This window comes from Leucopleurus acutus, assembly GCF_964270905.1.
Source record: "Leucopleurus acutus genome assembly, chromosome: 20".
NCBI lineage: Eukaryota > Metazoa > Chordata > Mammalia > Artiodactyla > Delphinidae > Leucopleurus > Leucopleurus acutus.
In genome coordinates, this window is record NC_139162.1 from 13,008,636 (window position 1) to 13,027,070 (window position 18,435).

General features: G+C 44.7%; 1 protein-coding gene across 2 annotated transcripts in view; it reads left to right on the forward strand.

The window, feature by feature from the left end:
- Window positions 1-14,170: 14,170 nt before the first annotated feature.
- GLG1 (golgi glycoprotein 1) overlaps window positions 14,171-18,435 on the forward strand; it is a gene marked incomplete at its 5' end in the record, with an annotated part of 149,908 nt that continues 145,643 nt past the window's right edge. For both annotated transcript variants that reach the window (XM_082863213.1, XM_082863214.1), the window contains one exon: window positions 14,171-14,611. In XM_082863213.1, the coding sequence (XP_082719339.1) occupies window positions 14,171-14,611 (441 nt within the window). The remainder of the gene's footprint in view (window positions 14,612-18,435) is intronic.

Below are 18,435 nucleotides of genomic sequence, written 5' to 3' on the forward strand. Positions count from 1 at the left end.
GAGCTCTCTGGGGCTTCCCTGGTGGCGCAGTGGTTGGGGGTCCGCCTGCCGATGCAGGGGACACAGGTTCGTGCCCCGGTCCGGGAAGATCCCACATGCCGCGGAGCGGCTGGGCCCGTGAGCCATGGCCGCTGAGCCTGCGCGTCCGGAGCCTGTGCTCCGCAACGGGAGAGGCCACAACAGTGAGAGGCCCGCGTACCGCAAAAAAAAAAAAAAAGCAGAGCTCGGGCTTCCCTGGTGGCGCAGTGGTTGAGAGTCCGCCTGCCGATGCAGGGGACACGGGTTCGTGCCCCGGTCTGGGAGGATCCCATATGCCGCGGAGCGGCTGGGCCCGTGAGCCATGACCGCTGAGCCTGCGCGTCCAGAGCCTGTGCTCCGCGACGGGAGAGGCCACAACAGTGAGAGGCCCACGTACCGCAAAAAAAAAAAAAAAAAAAAGCAGAGCTCATCTGGTTTCAGCTGATGATAACAGAGAGAATGCAAGTGGTCAGGCCCTGGCTGCCTTCGTCTTTGGCAGAGGCAGAACCCAGGGCAGGGTTAGGATTTGACTAATGTTGAAGTACACTCAGCTGATGCTGATTAATTCCCCCAAGTGTAGGAACCAAGGGACTTGTATTACTAGGGAAGTTGGAAGAATCTCATGTCTTACCAATCCTTGCATTTCTCTAGTAAATTTAGATGTTTTAGAAGCAAATTCTTGGGACTGTGACTGATTTCTCCAAAGGAAAAAACTTTGCCCCTGCCCCCGCTCACCTCTGCCTGGCAGGAGAGATTACCTCTGTAGACCCAGACTCTGCCCCACCATGTTCCCTTACCCTGGCTCTAAGGTTGTTTTCCCATTTGAGGGTTTGGAGTTAAGCAGACTCAAAAATATTTTCTTGTTGTATATATCCTTGTACCTGCTTTGAAAACCGGACAATGGGATCTCTTCATGTTCTGTGTTTTATGTTTTAATGTTAACATGAAAATAAAGCATTTACCATGTGTACCTACTCCTGATGTCTTTTGTCTTTTTTATTTGGCTGTGTTGGGTCTTAGTTGCAGCACACAGGATCTTCATTGCCATGCACAGGCTTCTCTCTAGTTGTGGAGTGCAGGCTTCTCTTTAGTTGTGGCATGCGGGCTTTCTAATTGTGGCGCTTGGGCTCCAGTGGTAGCCCTAGAGTTGGCCATGACCCCAGTTCCTCTCATGAAGGTGGTATCCTGACGAGGTAGAGAGAGTGACAGTACTTAACATCACTAGGCAAACAATATGCGCCTTCCCTCACCTGAGTCACTTGCTGCCTGAGTCAAGGAAAGGAAACAAATACATTAGCAGATGCTAACATTTGCTTCTCTGATTAAGACCCCTCCCTCTCCCCCCCCAAAAAAAGAGACGTGAAATTCCTTTAGGAACCATAGTTTGTACAACTTGGCAAATTGTTGTAAGGGAGGTTGAACACCCACACTCCAGAATACTGGGTTCTTCTCTCTGGGTCTTACAACCCTAGACAATCTAGGGTTCTCACCCTAGACAATCACTGAGATTTCTGTGACAAACAAGTTCAGATCCCTTAGCTGGATAATTTGGAGTGCCTGGAAGTATGTTATTCCATTTTTCATCCCTTTACTCTTTTTTTTTTTTTTTTTTTGCAGTACGCAGGCCTCTCACTGTTGTGGCCTCTCCCGTTGCGGAGCGCAGGCTCAACGGCCATGGCTCACAGGCCTAGCCACTCCGCGGCATGTGGGATCTTCCCAGACCAGGGCACGAACCCGTGTCCCCTGCATCGGCAGGTGGACTCTCAAACCACTGCGCCACCAGGGAAGCCCCATCCCTTTACTCTTGTTGGTATTAAGCAACTGCTGTCATTCCAGCTCAGTAGTCATACTGTTTCGTTTCTAAAAATTAAAAAATAATCAGAATAGTTCATTTTAGATTTATAATAACAGCCTACATTTACTGAGTATGTACCTAATGCTGTGGTATACCTTTTATATGAAAGGAACTCTCAGAGAAGTGAAAGAATTTGCCCAGGTGTGGTGGCCATGAACATGAGCCTTTCAGATCTCCGACCAAGGAGGGCATAATTGACTGCTGTTCCAGCTGCTGAGCTCTGAAATCCACTGCTGCATCACAGCAAGGCCGCACTTTCCAAGGGTTGTTCCCAGCCAGTGACTGAGGATGGCAGGGATACTAAGGCAGGCCCATTTCTGGGAGACGCTGAATGCCTGACAGGCAACTTTAGCTTGAGGACTCTCCAGTGTTGTTGGCCAAACTTTCTTAGACTTGAACTTCAGTCTAAGTTGTTTCCACCTAACCATCCTTGCTTCCTCCCTCTCTATCTCTGCTTCACATGGGTGAGATCTGTGTATTTGCTCTAATTGCCTCATCTATGTGGAATCATGCAGTATTTGTCTTGTTGTGACTGGCTTATTTCACTTAGCATAATGTCTTCGAAGTTCATCCATGTTGTAGCATGTATCAGAATTTCCTTCTTTTTTAAGACAGTGATGTTCCATTGCATGCATAGACCACATTTTGCTTATCCATTCATCTGTCGGTGGACACTTGAGTTGTTTCCACATTTTAGCTATTATGAACAATGTTGCTATGAACATGGGTGTACAGATATCTCTTTGAGACCCTGCTTTCAATTCTTTTGGGTATATACCCAGAAGTGGAATTGTTGAATCGTATGGTAATTCTCTTCTTAATTATTTGAGGAACTGCCATACTGTTTTTCCACAGCAGCTGTGCCATTTTACATTCCCACTAACAGTGCATAAGAGTTTCAGTTTCTCCACATCCTCTTCAACTCTTGTTACTTTCTTTTTTTTGAGGGGGGGGGTTGTTTGTTTGACAGTAGCCATCTGAATGGTGTGAGGTGGCATCTTATTGTAGTTTTGATTTGTATTTACCTAATGATTAGTGATGTTGAGCATCTTTTCATGCGCTTATTGGCTATTTGTATACCTTCTTTAGAGAAATGTTTATTCAAATCCCTTGCCCACTTTATTTATTTATTTTTTTTATTTATTTTATTTATTTATTTTTGGCTGTGTTGGGTCTTTGTTGCTGCGTGTGGGCTTTCTCTAGTTGCGGTGAGCGAGGGCTACTCTTTGTTGTGATGTGTGGGCTTCTCATTGCAGTGGCTTCTCTTGTTGCAGAGCATGGGCTCTAGGTATGTGGGCTTCAGTAGTTGTGGCACGTGGGCTCAGTAGTTGTGGCTCGTGGGCTCTAGAGCGCAGGCTCAGTAGTTGTGGCACACGGGCTTAGTTGCTCCACGGCATGTGGGATCTTCTTGGACCAGGGCTCGACCCCATGTCCCCTGCATTGGCAGGCAGATTCTTAACCACTACGCCACCAGGGAAACCCGCCTTGCCCACTCTTAAATTGGGTTGTTTGGTTATTTGTTGATGCCTAATCCCATTTTGTTTTCTGCTTCCTGCTAGACCTAGATAACACGGGTATGCCAGGAGTGTTCCGGGAAATTTGGTAAGATGGGGATGATTGAGGCCCAAGAATAATAAAGACCAGGTGGCAATGCTTAACTTCCAGAAGCCAGGAGACCACAATTCCATTATTACCAGCAAGATTGAAGAGCTGACTAAGGGGTCTTGACCCGCAGGGAGTTGGGGAGAGAGTTAATAAAAGACAGCATCCCTAGGGGCAAAATAGACACAGCCAATGAGGGTGCTTTTTTTTTTTGCAGTACGCAGGCCTCTCACTGTTGTGGCCTCTCCCACTGCGGAGCACAGGCTCCGGACGCGCAGGCTCAGTGGCCATGGCTCACGGGCCTAGCCGCTCCGCGGCATGTGGGATCTTCCCGGACCGGGGCACGAACCCGTGTCCCCTGCATCAGCAGGCGGACTCTCAACCACTGCACCACCAGGGAAGCCCAATGAGGGTGCTTTTTAACATCTATAAACAAAAAATTCCATAAGAAAGGAGGGGCAGGAGGCTAAAGGTGGTCATCCCCAAAGGTCATGCTCCTTTGCTCAGTTTCTAGACCTGAGCCAATTTTCAGATCCAGAGCCCATTGATGAATAAGTAGTTGGGAGCCTAGGAACAAAGACCCTACAACACCATGCCAAGCATATGGTTCCTTCAGTCTTTCCCCACAGAGACTCAATGGCCATTTACTTGGGTGACTATGCACTGACAAAAGAGAAATAACCAACTATTTGAGGACTATTGGACATTTGGTCCAAGTTGCCATTGATACTCAGACTAAAAGCATCATCATAGGTCCCTGGCCCCTGGGGACCTGGTACTATAAATGGGGTCCTGGCTAGATTATGGCTCACAGTGGCCCCACTGGTTATGTGGACCCATCCAGTGATCATTTCCCCAGTCCCCAAGTATATAACTGGAAATGATCTAGAATAATCTAGATCTAGAAACACTAGATCATTGTGAAAATGATCTGGAAACATGAGGTGTCTCTGGCCTGTGGGGTAAGAATTACCATTACAGGGACTTACCTGGTGGCGCAGTGGTTAAGAATCTGCCTGCCAATGCAGGGGACATGGGTTTGATACCTGGTCTGGGAAGATCCCACGTGCCACGGAGCAGCTAAGCCCGTGCACCACAACTACTGAGCCTGTGCTTGGAGCCCGCGAGCCACAACTACTGAGCCCAGGCGCCACAACTCCTGAGCCCGTGCGCCTAGAGCCTGTGCTCCACAACAAGAGAAGCTGCTGCAATGAGAAGCCTGCACACCGCAACAAAGAGTAGCCCCCGCTCGTTGCAACTAAAGAAATCCTGTGCACAGCAATGAAGACCCAACACAGCCAAAAATAAATTAATTAATTTAAAAAAATACCATTACAGGAAAGGCCAAATGTAAACCTTGGAAACTGCTCTGCAATCACTGGCCAGGATAATAAATTAAAAGCAATGTTGGGAATTCCCCAGCAGTCCAGTGGTTAGAACTCAGCACTTTCACTGCCATGGTCTGGGTTCAGTCCCTGATCAGGGAACTAAGATCCTGCAAGATGCGTGGCGTGACCAAAAAAAACAAAAAAAAGCAGTGTCTTACTGGGGGATGGAGGTTGGTGGAGATTAGTGCCCCCATTAAAACCTACAGGATGCAAGTATGACCCTGAAAGACAGTGGAGAGTGAAAAATATTCCAGTGGGTGGAGCTGCAAGCTGTGCCCTAATCTTTCCACTTTGTATGGAAGAAGTGGTTTAAGGTGAGAATATAAACAGATTCCTGGGCAGGGTCCAGCAGCCTGGTCTGGGATAGTGGCATGTGGTTGGACTATATGGAGAAGGCACAATGTGTAAAGACTTTTTATTACAGGACAATGCACACCAGAACCTCTACAATGGAAGAGGCATTGAACAACCAAGTAGGCAAAATGACTCAACCAATTGACAGCCATCCTTCAGCCACTGTAGACCTGATATGTTGGGCCCACGAATGGAGTGGCCGCGGTGGCAGAGATGGAGGCTACATATGGGCCCAAAGTCTGTCTGGGAGAATGGACTGCCACTTACCAAGGCTGCCTTTTAATGTCCAACCTGTCAGCAACAGAGACCAACCAACACTGAGTCTCTGATATGCCCTTTTCCTAGAGAAGATCAAGTAGCTACTTTGTGGCAAGTCAGATACAATGGGCCTCTTCCTCTTGAAAAGGCCAGCAGTTCTCCCTTATAGGGATAGATATCTATTCTGCGTGTGGATTTAACTTTCTTGCTCTCAGGGCCTCTGCCAGCAGAATGCCAGATTGAGGCACAGATTGCTACACAACATAGCATCTGACCCAGGGGACCCACTGTACAGTGAAGGGATTGCAGAAGTGGATCCATGACCATGGGATCTGTTGGTCTTGTCATACACTATCCCATCCAGAAACAGCCAGCTAATAGCCTACTGATAATGACCTTCTAAAGACATAGCTGAAGCACTAGCTAAGAAGCAACACTCTGAGAGAATAGGGTGTCATTCTTCAGGATGCAATGTTAAGAGACCTCTATTGGTGCTGTTTCCCCAGTAGGCAGCATACATGGGTCCAGGAACCAACATGAGGAAACAGGAGTGGCTTCATTTACTGTCACTCCCAATGACCTGGGTGATTTTGTACTTCCCATCCCAGCAACCTGGGCTCCACATCATTGAAGGTCCTGGGTTCCTACAGGGGTGCACTTTGCCAGAGGACACAGCAAGGGTCCCACCGAACTATAAATTATGGCTGCTACCAGAGCACTTTGGGACCTTGTGCCCAGGGACCAATAGGTGAGAAGAGGAATCACCATATTGGCAGTGGTAACACCCTGATCAACAGGAGCAAGTAGGGCTGCTTGTACATAATGGGAGCAAAGAGAAATATCCAAGTGGTCCACTTGGATGCCTTCTGGTGCTCCGTTGCCTCTCTCTAACTGTGGACAGACATGCAACAATACCACACCAGGATGAAAAGGTTATTATGCCCACTACCAACACCACACCTGAAATGAAGGCTTGGGTCACATCACCAGGTAAGCCACCAAGACTTCTGAGGTGCTAGCTGAGGGTAAAGGAAATTCAGAATGGAGGAAAAAGAGGATGAGTACCACTTGCAGCCCTGAGATCACCAGCAATGATGGACATTAGTTTATCTCACTAACCTCCGTCTTCTGAGTTTTTCCCTCTGAAAAAGAGATCCATGGAAACTATAGAGTAGCTGTTCATCAAATTTGTGTAGAGAAATAAATCTGTGGGGCACAAGGGATGGAATATGATGGTCATGAAAATTTGCCTCTCATATGTCCAATTGTGGGGACTGTATGTAATTGGCCAGCTGCTGTGTTCTGAAATCCATCGCTGGGTTCACTCTGAGGCCACACTCCCCAAGGGTTCTTCCAGCCAGTGACTGAGCATGGCAAGAGATGCTAAAGCAGGCCTATTCCTGTGAGGCTTTAATCCTAATAAGTTTCTTCCACAGCGAATCCTGTCTGGAGATTGCTTCTCACAGAACCCAGAATAACCCACCAGGAGGCAAATGGTGGATTAGATAAACCCAGACAGTCCAGGCTGGTTCTTCTAACTACATGCTATCCCCAAGGCAGGAAGTACATAGGAGGTGCTCAGAAAAGAACTGCTGAATTATAAATGAATAAATCTAAAATTGGCATGTTGAAAAGGGGTTAATTTTCCTAGGAAGGCTTCAGAAATATTGAGACTTCTGAGCTGAGCATGAAAGGAGAAGAAAACAAAAATTTTAGGAAGAAAGTGTTAGAACTTCATGGGTCAATGTCACATCTACATGATCTTGAAATTTTGGATATGGCAAAGGTCAGGAGGCGCTTGAGGAAAGAGACCACTGATGCAGTCCTGCACTAGAGCAATAGTTGCCGAGGACTGGCAGGGACCAGTGCTGCCTTAGTTGTCAGGAAAGCATATTCCTGGATTCCATAATCAGAAACATTTGAAAATTGCTCCAGGTGATTCAGCTGCACAGTCAAGTTTGGGAAAGCATTCCTGTATTTTGGAAGCTGCCATAGTCCTCAAATGGGGAAGATGGTAAGAAGTCAAGGGAGGAAAGTCCTCTGCCCCATCACTTCTTTTTACCTTGCTTGCCCAAACAATGAGAAGAACAATTAGAGGGCTTCAGGGAAGTCACTTCAGCCACTCAGCGGTGGGAGGAGAAGCTTGGCCAGCTCAGTAAGCCTTCATTGATTGCCCTCTATGTGCCCAACATCATGCTGAGCACTGAGGGTACTTGTGTGGTGGTTAAAGACTCTATTAGCTCTTGCTTGGCGATTAAACCACACCCCGGCTGATACCTCTGCAACAGCTTCCCCATGCACTTAGATGTAAGTAGACTTAAACCTAGTGCAGTTGTTTTCTGTTTATCCTACGTGTTCTTTGTTACTTTATTCCCACCTTTTTGCCTTCTTTTGGATTAATCAAATGCTTTACACTTACACATTCTTGTAGTATTCTTTCAGTGTTTATCCTAGACTCCAGGGCCTAGCAGTTACAATCTGCATCCTTCTTTATATGCTATGGGAGTCATATATTTCACTGTCACATATGTTAAAAATCTCTCATTATCGTTATTTGAAACAATATTAATTGTCCACATATTTACCCTTTCAGTGCTCTTTATTCCTTCCTGCAGTCCTATGCTTCCATCTGGGATCATTTTCCTTCAGCCTAGAGTAGTGCAGACCATCTAGCAATGAATTACCTCACCCTCTCAGCTTTAGTTTGTCTGCAAATGCCTTTTTTAACTATTTAATTTATTTATTTAAATTTATTTGTTTATTTATCTTTGGCTGCATTGGGTCTTCGTTGCTGCACGCGGGCTTTCTCTAGTTGTGGTGAGCGGGGGCTACTCTTCGCCGCAGTGTTCAGGCTTCTCATGGCAGTGCCTTCTCTTGTCGCAGAGCACAGGCTCTAGGCACGCGGGCTTCAGTAGTTGTGGCATGCGGGCTCAGTAGTTGTGGCTCGCGGGCTGTAGAGCACAGGCTCAGTAGTTGTGGCACACAGGCTTAGTTGCTCCGCGGCATGTGGAATCTTCCCAGACCAGAGCTTGAACCCATGCCCCTGCACTGGAAGGCGGATTCTTAACCACTGCGCCACCAGAGAAGTCCCTGCAAATGTCTTTATTTCACCTTTTTTGAATGGATCTAATTACATTTCTTAAAACTTATTGAAGGGCTTCCCTGGTGGCGCAGTGGTTGAGAGTCCGCCTGCCGATGCAGGGGACATGGGTTCGTGCCCCAGTTCGGGAAGATCCCACATGCCGCGGAGCGGCTGGGCCCGTGAGCCATGACCGCTGAGCCTGTGCATCCGGAGCCTGTGCTCCGCAACAGTGAGAGGCCCGTGTACCGCAAAAAAAAAAAACCAAAAAACACAAAACTTATTGAGATCAAATTCATGTAACATAAACTCCACTATTTTAACAATTTTAAGTGCACAGTTCAGTGGTTTTTAGTATAATCACAATGTTTTGATTGTGATTATCTGATTCATCACCATTATCTGATTCCAGAATATTTCCATCATTCCCAAAGAAATCCCATACTTCTCAGTTCTTCCCTCCTCCCATCTCCTGGAAACCATTAATCTACTTCTGTCTCTATGGATTTGCCTTTTCTGGATATTTCGTATGAATGTAATCCTACAACTGGTGGCTTTTTGTCTCTGGTTTCTTTCACTTAGTATTATGTTTTCAAGGTTCATCCATGTTGTAGCGTGTATCAGTACTTCATTACTTTTTTTTTCTTTTTTGGCCGTGCCGCGCAGCATGTGGGATCTTAGTTCCCCAACCAGGGATGGAACCTGTGCCCCCTGCAGTGGAAGCACAGAGTCTTTAACCACTGGACCACCAGGGAAGTCCCTAGTACTTCATTTTTTTTTTTTTTTTTCCTAGTACTTCATTTTTGAAGTACAATTTCCCTGGGTGTAGAATTCTAGGTTAGCAACATTTTTTTTTCTTTTGGTATTTAAATTATGTCATTCTACTGTTTTCTGGTTTTCATAGTTTCTTAATGAAAAATCAGATATGCCTGTTATTGGTCCTTTGAAGATAATGCATCTTTGTCTGCTTTTAAGATTTTCTCTTTCTCTCTTTGATTGTCACCAGTTTTACAATGACATGCCAAGGCTGTCTATGAACCAGGACGTGGGCTCTCACTGGACACTGAATCTGCCAGCACCTTGATCTTGGCCTTCCCAGCCTCTAGAACTATGAGAAATAAATTTCCATTGTTTATAAGCTATTCCATCTATGGTATTCTGTTTTGGGTTTTTTTTTTTAGTTTTTTTAATTTTTTTTTTGGCCGTACCACCTGGCTTGCGGGATCTTAGTTCCCCAACCAGGGATTGAAACCGTGCCCCCTGCAGTGGAAGCATGGAGTCCTAACCACTGGACCGCCAGGGAATTCCCTATAGTATTCTGTTAAAGCAACCCACACAGACTAAGATATCCAGACTGCTGTTTATGTTATCTAATGAATTTTAGTTCCGTTCTAGAATGTCCATTTGATTATTTGTATAGAATCCAATTTTCTGTTGAAATTCTCTATTTTCACCTATTTTATCTATCTTTTATTTTCTATAGCATACTAGTCACAGTTATTTTAAAGTCCCCACCTGATGAGTCCAATATCTGAATCATATGGAGTTTTTGCTGACTTTTTGTTTTCGGTTATTTAGTTTAGCTTAGTTCAGCTTTGTTTTGTTTTTAGCATGCCTCATAATGTTTGATTCAAAGCTGGACCATGCAGATTAAAAATTATAGAAGCTCTGGATGGTATTAATCTTTCTCCAAAAAGGTTAATTTTTCTTCTTATAGACAGAGTACTGGAGGCTCACCTTGTCCCCACTGAGGCATGTTTTAAGCTTTATTAGGGTTGGCCCATTGTAGTTTTGTCTTTTCTTCTAGGGCAAGGTCCTTACCCCTGGGGTGTTGTCCTTCCTCCTGCAATATGGCCTTTGTTCCTAGGGTGTAACACTTCTGAGGCCTCAGTAAAAAGCCAGGGGTGTTTACCAAGGCCTCAACACCTCAGCAGGGTCCAAGCTCCAAGCTGAAATCTCTCTCAATTTATTGCTCTCTCAGCTATTGTTTTCTTCAGGATTTGTTGGAGTCTGACTCTGTGCATGCACAGCTTAGGGGTCAGTCAGCCACTTGAGAGAAATTTGTTCACAGATTTTTCGCTTTTTCTCGGTGGTTTCCTTCTCTCCAGTATTTTGACCCTTAAGTCCCGGCCACTTAGAGGATTCTGAACTCCTACCTGTATATTTTCAGCCCAATAAGATTACTGCTTTCTGCAAGGGCTCAATTCTTCTGGGCCACAATTTGGACAGTCCCCTCAGAAAAAAATCTGGGCTGGAGCTTCCCTGTGTACTTCTCTTTTCTCAAAGATTGTAGCCCCCCATTTCCTCACTGTATTAGTACTTTCTAACCCCTCAAAAGATATTTTATATATTTTATCTAGTTTTTATGGTTTTATTTCAGCGTAAATACAAATTTGTATTTGTACTCGTATTTGGGATCAGAATCCTCCCCAGTTTCATGTATATATAGGGCCTGCAGGGCCTTATATGATCTGGCCCTTGATGGGTTCTCTGACTCCTTCTTCTAGTCCCCTCTTTCCTCATTTCAATGCAGCCACATAGGCCTTCATTCTGAATGCTTATTCCCTTGTCTTGAACTTGCACTTGTCATTAACCTTTGCTTTTGGAACTCTTTTGTTATGGTCTAAATGTTTTTGTCCCCCCTAAATTCATATGTTAAAATCCTAATGCCCACTGTGATGGTATTAGGAGATGGGGCCTTTGGAGGTGCTTAGATCATGAGAGTAGAACCCTCATGAATGAGATTAGTGTTCTTATAAAAGAGATCCCACAAAGCTCCCAGCTCCTTCCGCCCTGTGAGGACACAGTTAGAAGTTGGCTGTCTGCAACCCATAAGAGGGCCTTTGCCAAAACCTGACCATGCTACCACCCTAATCTTGGACTTCTAGCCTCCAGAACTGTGAGAAATAAGTTTCTGTTGTTTATAAGCCACCCAGTGTGTGCTATTTTGTTACAGAAGTCTGAACAGACTAAGTATCTTTAGATCTGCCCCTCCCTTTTTTTTTTTTTTTACAAATTTATGCCAATTCACTCTTAACTCAATGATCACTAGCTGCCTTTATATAAAATCTCCTCCCCACCCCAGTCATCCCATTTATCTTTTCTTTCTTTATTTATTTTAAAAAATATTTATTTATTTATTTGGCTGTGCCGGGTCTTAGTTGTGGCATATGGGATCTTCGTTGCAGCATGTGAGATCTTTAGTTGCAGCATGCAGACTCTTAGTTGTGGCATGTGGGATCTAGATCCCTAACCAGGGATCGAACCCGGGCCCTCTGCATTGGGAGTGCAGAGTCTTAGCCACTGGACCACCAGCGAAGTCCCTGTCTTTTATTTTCTTCATAGTACTTATACTATCTGAAATTATGTTGCTCTTTATTCACTATCTTATTGTTTATCTCTCATATAAGCCAGTTCTTGAGCAATGTGTGACATATTAAAAAAAAATGCTCAACACATATCTATTGGATGAGTTACGGAAGTGAGGATCAAGAAACAAAGGGTACAGTAAAGGGTAAAATGAATTCCTAGTTTGTGATAGAGACACTCTGTTTTTATTGAAAAGTCACTGAGTCCAGGCGACCCAGGTCAGGTCAACCCTCTTCTCACTGGCCTGTGGGTTTGTGCTTTCTGTAAAGTCTGACTTCCCTGACACAGCCTGAGCTGGCCAGGTTCCCAGATTTCTCTCAGTTTCTTGCTTGTTGGTCACTGTGATTTCAAGACAGGCACATATACTCGTCCCTATCTCCAGAGGCAGTCTGTGGCCGGGTCTAGGGTTTCCTCACTGCAGGCTGTGAGATGGGTAACTGCTGGCTTCTCTTAGCGGATTGTCAATTTCTGGCCTTAAACTGGCTTAAAAAATAAACTCCCACTTGTTGTCTGCACACATAGAGACCCATCATTGAAAATTAATGACCCTTATCCAGTGGTTAGGACTCTGTGCTTTCACTGCCGAGGGCCTGGGTTCAATCCCTAGTCGGAGAACCAAGATCACACAAGCTACATGGCATGGCCAAAAAAAATTAATTAATTAAACAATTAAAAAAATTAATGACCCTAAGTGACTTTTCAAGAACTTCAGGTCTGAGATTTACCTATGCCACATATCTGTTAAGGAACATGTACATTTATCTGTTCTACCCTGGGCTGTCTTGGTCAATGCTCAAGGTTGGCAGCAGCCTTAGCACCACATTATGGCAGTAGCAGGAGTGAGTTTTGGTAGAGATGTCAACATGTCCTCATTCCTAGAGATAGAGGCCTGTGTCAGCCACAGTGGGCAGTTTGTACCCCTAAAATATTCTCAGTCTCAGGGGTTCCTTATGAGGCTCATGAGCCCCCACCCGACCTCTCAGGTTCTAGCTATGTCTGGTCTTCACTGCCCATTTGTGGGTCAGGACAGCAGAAGCTGCATTTTTGAACACGGATGACCAGTGGGGATCACATGTCCCAAGCTGCCCTCACTCCCCAACATGGTATACTGGCAGAGTGGGATAAAAGTGCACCACGCCAACTGAGAGGCCAGGGGTTCTGGTCCCAGGCTGGCAAAGTTCATCCTGGGCAGGACATTTAACCCTGCTGTGCAGAACTGTTACCATCTCTGCCATTCTTCAGGTGAGTGAGAACCCAACTCAGGCCTGATGCATGGCTCAGATGACACAATAGATGCGAAGATGCTTTAGGAAGATAACATCTCTCCTATGGAAAAGGAGGGGACACTGGTGTTAAGTGAAACAACCATCCCTGCCTATAGTGCTTGCTGAAGATGCTGCATGCAGGTCAGCAAGACAGTTATGAGGCACAGACTTAACCTGAGGCCTCAAAGACATGTTTTGTTATTTTCTTTCCCTCCTTGAACATGAGTTTAAATTCTGGCTTAAAATCTGGCTCACATGCAAAGGGCTTCCCAGTTTATTCATAATACTGGCTATAACTTTTTGAATTCCCTATTGTGGGCCAGGCACTTTATTATTTCTTAACTTCACAATTATACATTAGAGCTCCTCCTTTTCTTTCTCAGACAAGAAAAATGAGGGTCAGAGAAGTTAAAGGACTTGCCTAGTCTGCCGAAGAGCAAGGAATATAACAGGCTCTTTTCTTATTCTGGAACCAGTGCTCCTAACCCTGATTCAATGCTGCCTCCTTTTCTGGGTAAGAGAGGCTTTTGGGGCTGGTGGAAGGAAGCAAGGAGAAATGCAAGAAGAGGTTCTTAGATGCCGGAATACACCTGATCGTGTAAAGTTCACCTCTACACATAAAGTTTTTTTTTCAAGTCATTGAACGGATGACATACTCTACCGGCCATCTTGGTTGTGGCAATCCCAATCTTTTTTTATTTTTCTGTGACGACAACCAAGGGAATTAGGCAAAGCTGCCCTACCCAGGTATCTTAAGGAGCACCAGGAACGCCCCCGGCAAAGAGCGCAGCTTTCCCGCCCGCCGAGGTCCGGGGCGTGTGCCATTCGGAGCTCGGCCACTCCCGGGCTTTGCTCCCAGCTGGCGGGTCTGCGCCGGCAGGAGAAGGGATCGGATGGACCCCGCCGGGCCCCGCCCGACTCCCCGCCCCCTCATTTAAATACGCTGCGCCGGCGGGTGCGTCGAGCTCGCCGCGGACTCAAGATGGCGGCGTGTGGACGTGTACGGAGGATGTTCCGCTTGTCGGCGGCGCTGCAGCTACTGCTGCTCGCGGCGGCCGGGGCCGACAAACTCCAGGGCCAGGGAGGCCACAGCCCAGGCCAGGGCCCGGGGGCCAACCTTCTGCCCCTCGGAGGGCAACCTGGAGGCGGCGCTCTAGGGGGTCAGCTCCAGCTGCCTCAGTCATCTCAGTTGCAGCAGCAGCAGCAGCAGCAGCAGCAGCAACAACCGCCTCAGCAGCCGCAGCCGCCTTTCCCGGCGGGTGGGTCTCCGGCCCGGCGGGGCGGATCAGGGCCTGGCGGGGCTGGCGGGGGCTGGAAGCTGGCGGAGGAAGAGTCCTGCAGGGAGGACGTGACCCGTGTGTGTCCCAAGCATACCTGGAGCAACAACCTGGCGGTGCTGGAGTGCTTGCAGGACGTGAGGGAGGTGAGGAGGCAGGACGGGGCCGGGAGGTCCAGGCCTGCTGCGGGCCCGAGGGTGTCGCCGGCCTTGGAAGCCGCTGACGACGGTCTGCTGCTTCTCTCTCTTCCTCGGAGCTGCGCTCGCTCCTTCCCTCTCTGCCCCTCGCTCCCCGGCGCATTCCAAGAAGGGGACCCCACCCCCACCTTTCATTACCTCTGGGTGCGGGGGTCTGGGAGGCAGACCCTAGCTCCCGGCTGCAGTCGGCGAAGGCCCAGAGCGTGTTTATATTTGCTCCGGTCTTTTGTGTGATGCTGTAAGCGCGGTGGCTCCTCGGTGAAAACCTGTTTAGGATTTTGCCATCCGTTTCGACTTGGATAATTTGTAGCAACCCTTTTAAACATGAAAAATGGTTGGCGTACTTCAGCTGTTAAAGAATGCCCTGCTGTTTATTGGCAGTAGATAATGTTTGTTTAGGTAACTGGTTCTATTCTGATATGTATTGTAGACAGCAACCGAATTTACTGTCTTTACCCTATTCTTTTGTAATTCAAAAATTCCTATTATTTACCAGCTGCTGAAAGTAATATATGCTTTTTTTTTTTCCTTCTTTTTCTTCTTCATTTCTTTTGGTCAATTTGTAATGAATCTCAAGGGTAAGCTGTTACTCCAAGTGATTTAGAGTCCCAGAACTTGAAAAGTTGGGGCAGTATTTGAAGATGGATTGTGGGGTCTTTGCCTTTCTGACGTCTGAATATGATTTTAACAGTACCTTTTAATGCAGTCTAGGTTTGATGTTGTTTGATGTGATTCAGTTAAGTAACAGAGAATTTCTTCTCTGGATTTAATGCTGCAGACGTAAGTGCATTTTTGACAGTTACCAAAGTTTGGGAGCAAATCTGGTAGGGATACTTTTTTTGTAAGGTTTAGGTGTATAGAATTAGGCCCAAAGGTTGACAGGTAGAATAAAGCCACCGCTGGATACAATTTTATTTGGGAAGTTGTTAAGAGAATTTTCTAAGGTGTTCATGGTCATAGGAAAACCACTGGCTTGTTGAAAAATGCTAGTCTTGGCAGGTTTTTTCCCCCTCATCCCCCTGTGATATTTGCTCTGGTATTCCACGCAGAGTAATTCACAGGAGGAAAAGATATACATGCTCAGGAGACAGCGAGAAGGGAAATTTCTAGAGCCACCAGAAATGTGGGGCCTTAGATTACTTATCTACAGTTTGAAAACTAGGAAGATAATCCCTTGTTATTCTTTATTCTGCAACTACTCCTCTAGTCGGTAACAGCTATGATTCTTAATTCTGTCAAGCTTCCTGAAATTTTCTATTTGGCCTTCGAGGATATATAATAGATGCTGTTCTCTCAAACTAGGATCCTAATATTGAAGGCCAAACATTTGGTTAAGCAGTTTGTGGTAGAAACAGGATGTTATTAGGGAAAGTGGCAAAAAGTGGCCCATTTAAGGAATACATGTCTCCTTACGTGCATTAGGGACATTTGGAAACAGTCACTCACAGGAGCAGTCTTCCTTTGTCATGCATGTAGAAGTGTGTAGCAGCATATATAATCTGTAAATAACTTAGCTTTGACCACTTTTGGAGTCTTTTTAATTTGGTAGGTACTATCTTTCTTGCATTAGTTAGTGTAAAGATCCTGGCCTGAAAATGTAGTCCCTGCTCCACCTTTGACTGTAAGATTCTCAGCACGGGTATTCTTTTGGTAACTACATTTTTCTTCCTTTATAGGGATTTAAACTCTTTGAAGGTAGTTGTCCTGTATTTCCTTTGTAACTTTTCAGAGTACCTAATTCAGTGCTGAGACTCAGTGAATAGTGTTGACTGATTGAAGGTGAGTAAGCTAATGGAGCCCGTTTTATGCTCTAGAGAAAGAAAAGGTGTATGTAAATTGGAAGAGGAAGTTTGGGGGGGGGGCAGGGGTTTCCAAATTTCCAATTTAATTAATTTTCCTCCAATTTTATATACATAAAAATTGAAAGAATAGTATCATGAACAGCTGTGTATATTCTTTAGGAGGTGGAGCTATTTTTAAACTACTTCTTTTTTTCCTTTAAAGACAGCAAAAAGAAATTTTATTCCACTCAGAGAATTAGTTAAATCTCAATTATGTGTTTGAAAGAGCATAACGATTAAAAAAGTAAACTAGCTAGGCACATTTGAAGTGAAAGTGTGGAATATGTTTTGTATGTGCTTTTTGGTAAGTAGGACAGTTTGATAGGAAAGTAGACATTTGTGCTTCTTTATCCCTTTGGATACATATTTGGGGAAGATTGTTCTCTGTGTTCTTGCTATTAGAATTATGAAAAGACAAAGCATGTGAGTATTTAAATGGTAGTATAGTAAACCACATTTTTATTTTGAAACAACGTGAGTAGGTTAAGTCTTAAGTTCAGATATTTTAAGGTTCTCTTTAGTGTTCAAAGTTATGTACTAATTCACTTAGAGAATCTATATGAAGGTATTTATACTTACCTTTAAATAATTTCAGTGGATACTTTCTGTTTGTCTAATGCATCATATACCACCAAATTAAAATTTTATGTGTGAACTGTATTGAAACTGCACATAGACTAAGATTAGTTCACAGCTTTTTCTCCTTTTGGCCACTATTTTAAGGTTATATGTTGTGGGGGATTCTTTTTTTAACCCTGTCAGCTGAGTCATACTTTTTAAAAGGTCAAGTATACCCAGCGGGTCCCCTGTTACATAGTGGGTATATTAGCAGTAATGATGGATAGTAGTCTTGGTTACGTGTGTGTGTATGTATATGTAGTTAGTAGTAGTTCTAGTCATAAGAATATATAACTAGAAGGTATAAGGGTAAAAAGGAAAAATACATCCTGGGCTGTTCTACCAGGTGGAGAAGTAATACCAAAAGTATTACTGTCTAGTATTTGATAAAGAGATAAGACATGCTTTATGTTGAGAGTAATTTTAAAATAGTTTACATATTTTTGGCTGAAATGACCAACAGTATCTTTTTCTTTTTTTTTTAAATAGATTTATTTATTTATTTTTGGCTGTGTTGGGTGTTCGTTGCTTCGTGTGGGCTTTCTCTAGTTGCGGCGAGCGGGAGCTACTCTTCGTTGCATTGCACGGACATCTCATTGTGGTGGCTTATGTTGTTGCAGAGCACGGGCTTTAGGCGCACGGTCTTCAGTAGTTGTGGCGCACATGCTCAGTAGTTGTGGCGCACGGGCTTAGTTGCTCCGCGGCATGTGGGATCTTCCTGGACCAGGGCTCAAACCTGTGTCCCCTGCATTGGCAGGCAGATTCTTAACCACTGTGCCACCAGGGAAGTCCTGACCAATAGTATCTTGTGTTTAGAAGTTGCAGATGGAGATGTTGGTTCTTTAGAAGTTTATTAGTGATGTGCATAGTTTTTCTTAGGTTGTTTTTTTTTGTTTGATTTAAAAAAAGAAACAAAAAACTTTCTAATATGGAAAATTTCAAACATAAACACAAATAGAATGGTATGATGACTCCCCACATACGCATCACACAGCTTCAGCTATCCTCACTTTTTTTTTTTAATCACAGGGGTTAGGAGAATGGATATTTTAAAGCAAGTTCCAAACATTGTCATTTCTGTTATAAATACTTCAATGTGAGTCTCTGATAAGGACTTAAAAAAAAAAACCAGAATCTAATTGTTATTTTTTAGTATTTGAAAGCATTGTGAGTATTTTTTCTGATACTTCTTGGTACTTTGTCTTGATATATCAGTTTCAGGTTATAAATTTGTGACCACTGTCTCTAAACTATGCACAGAGTGAATGCTTTGTAAATATTTATTGTAGATGGCCTATTTTACATATTGAACAG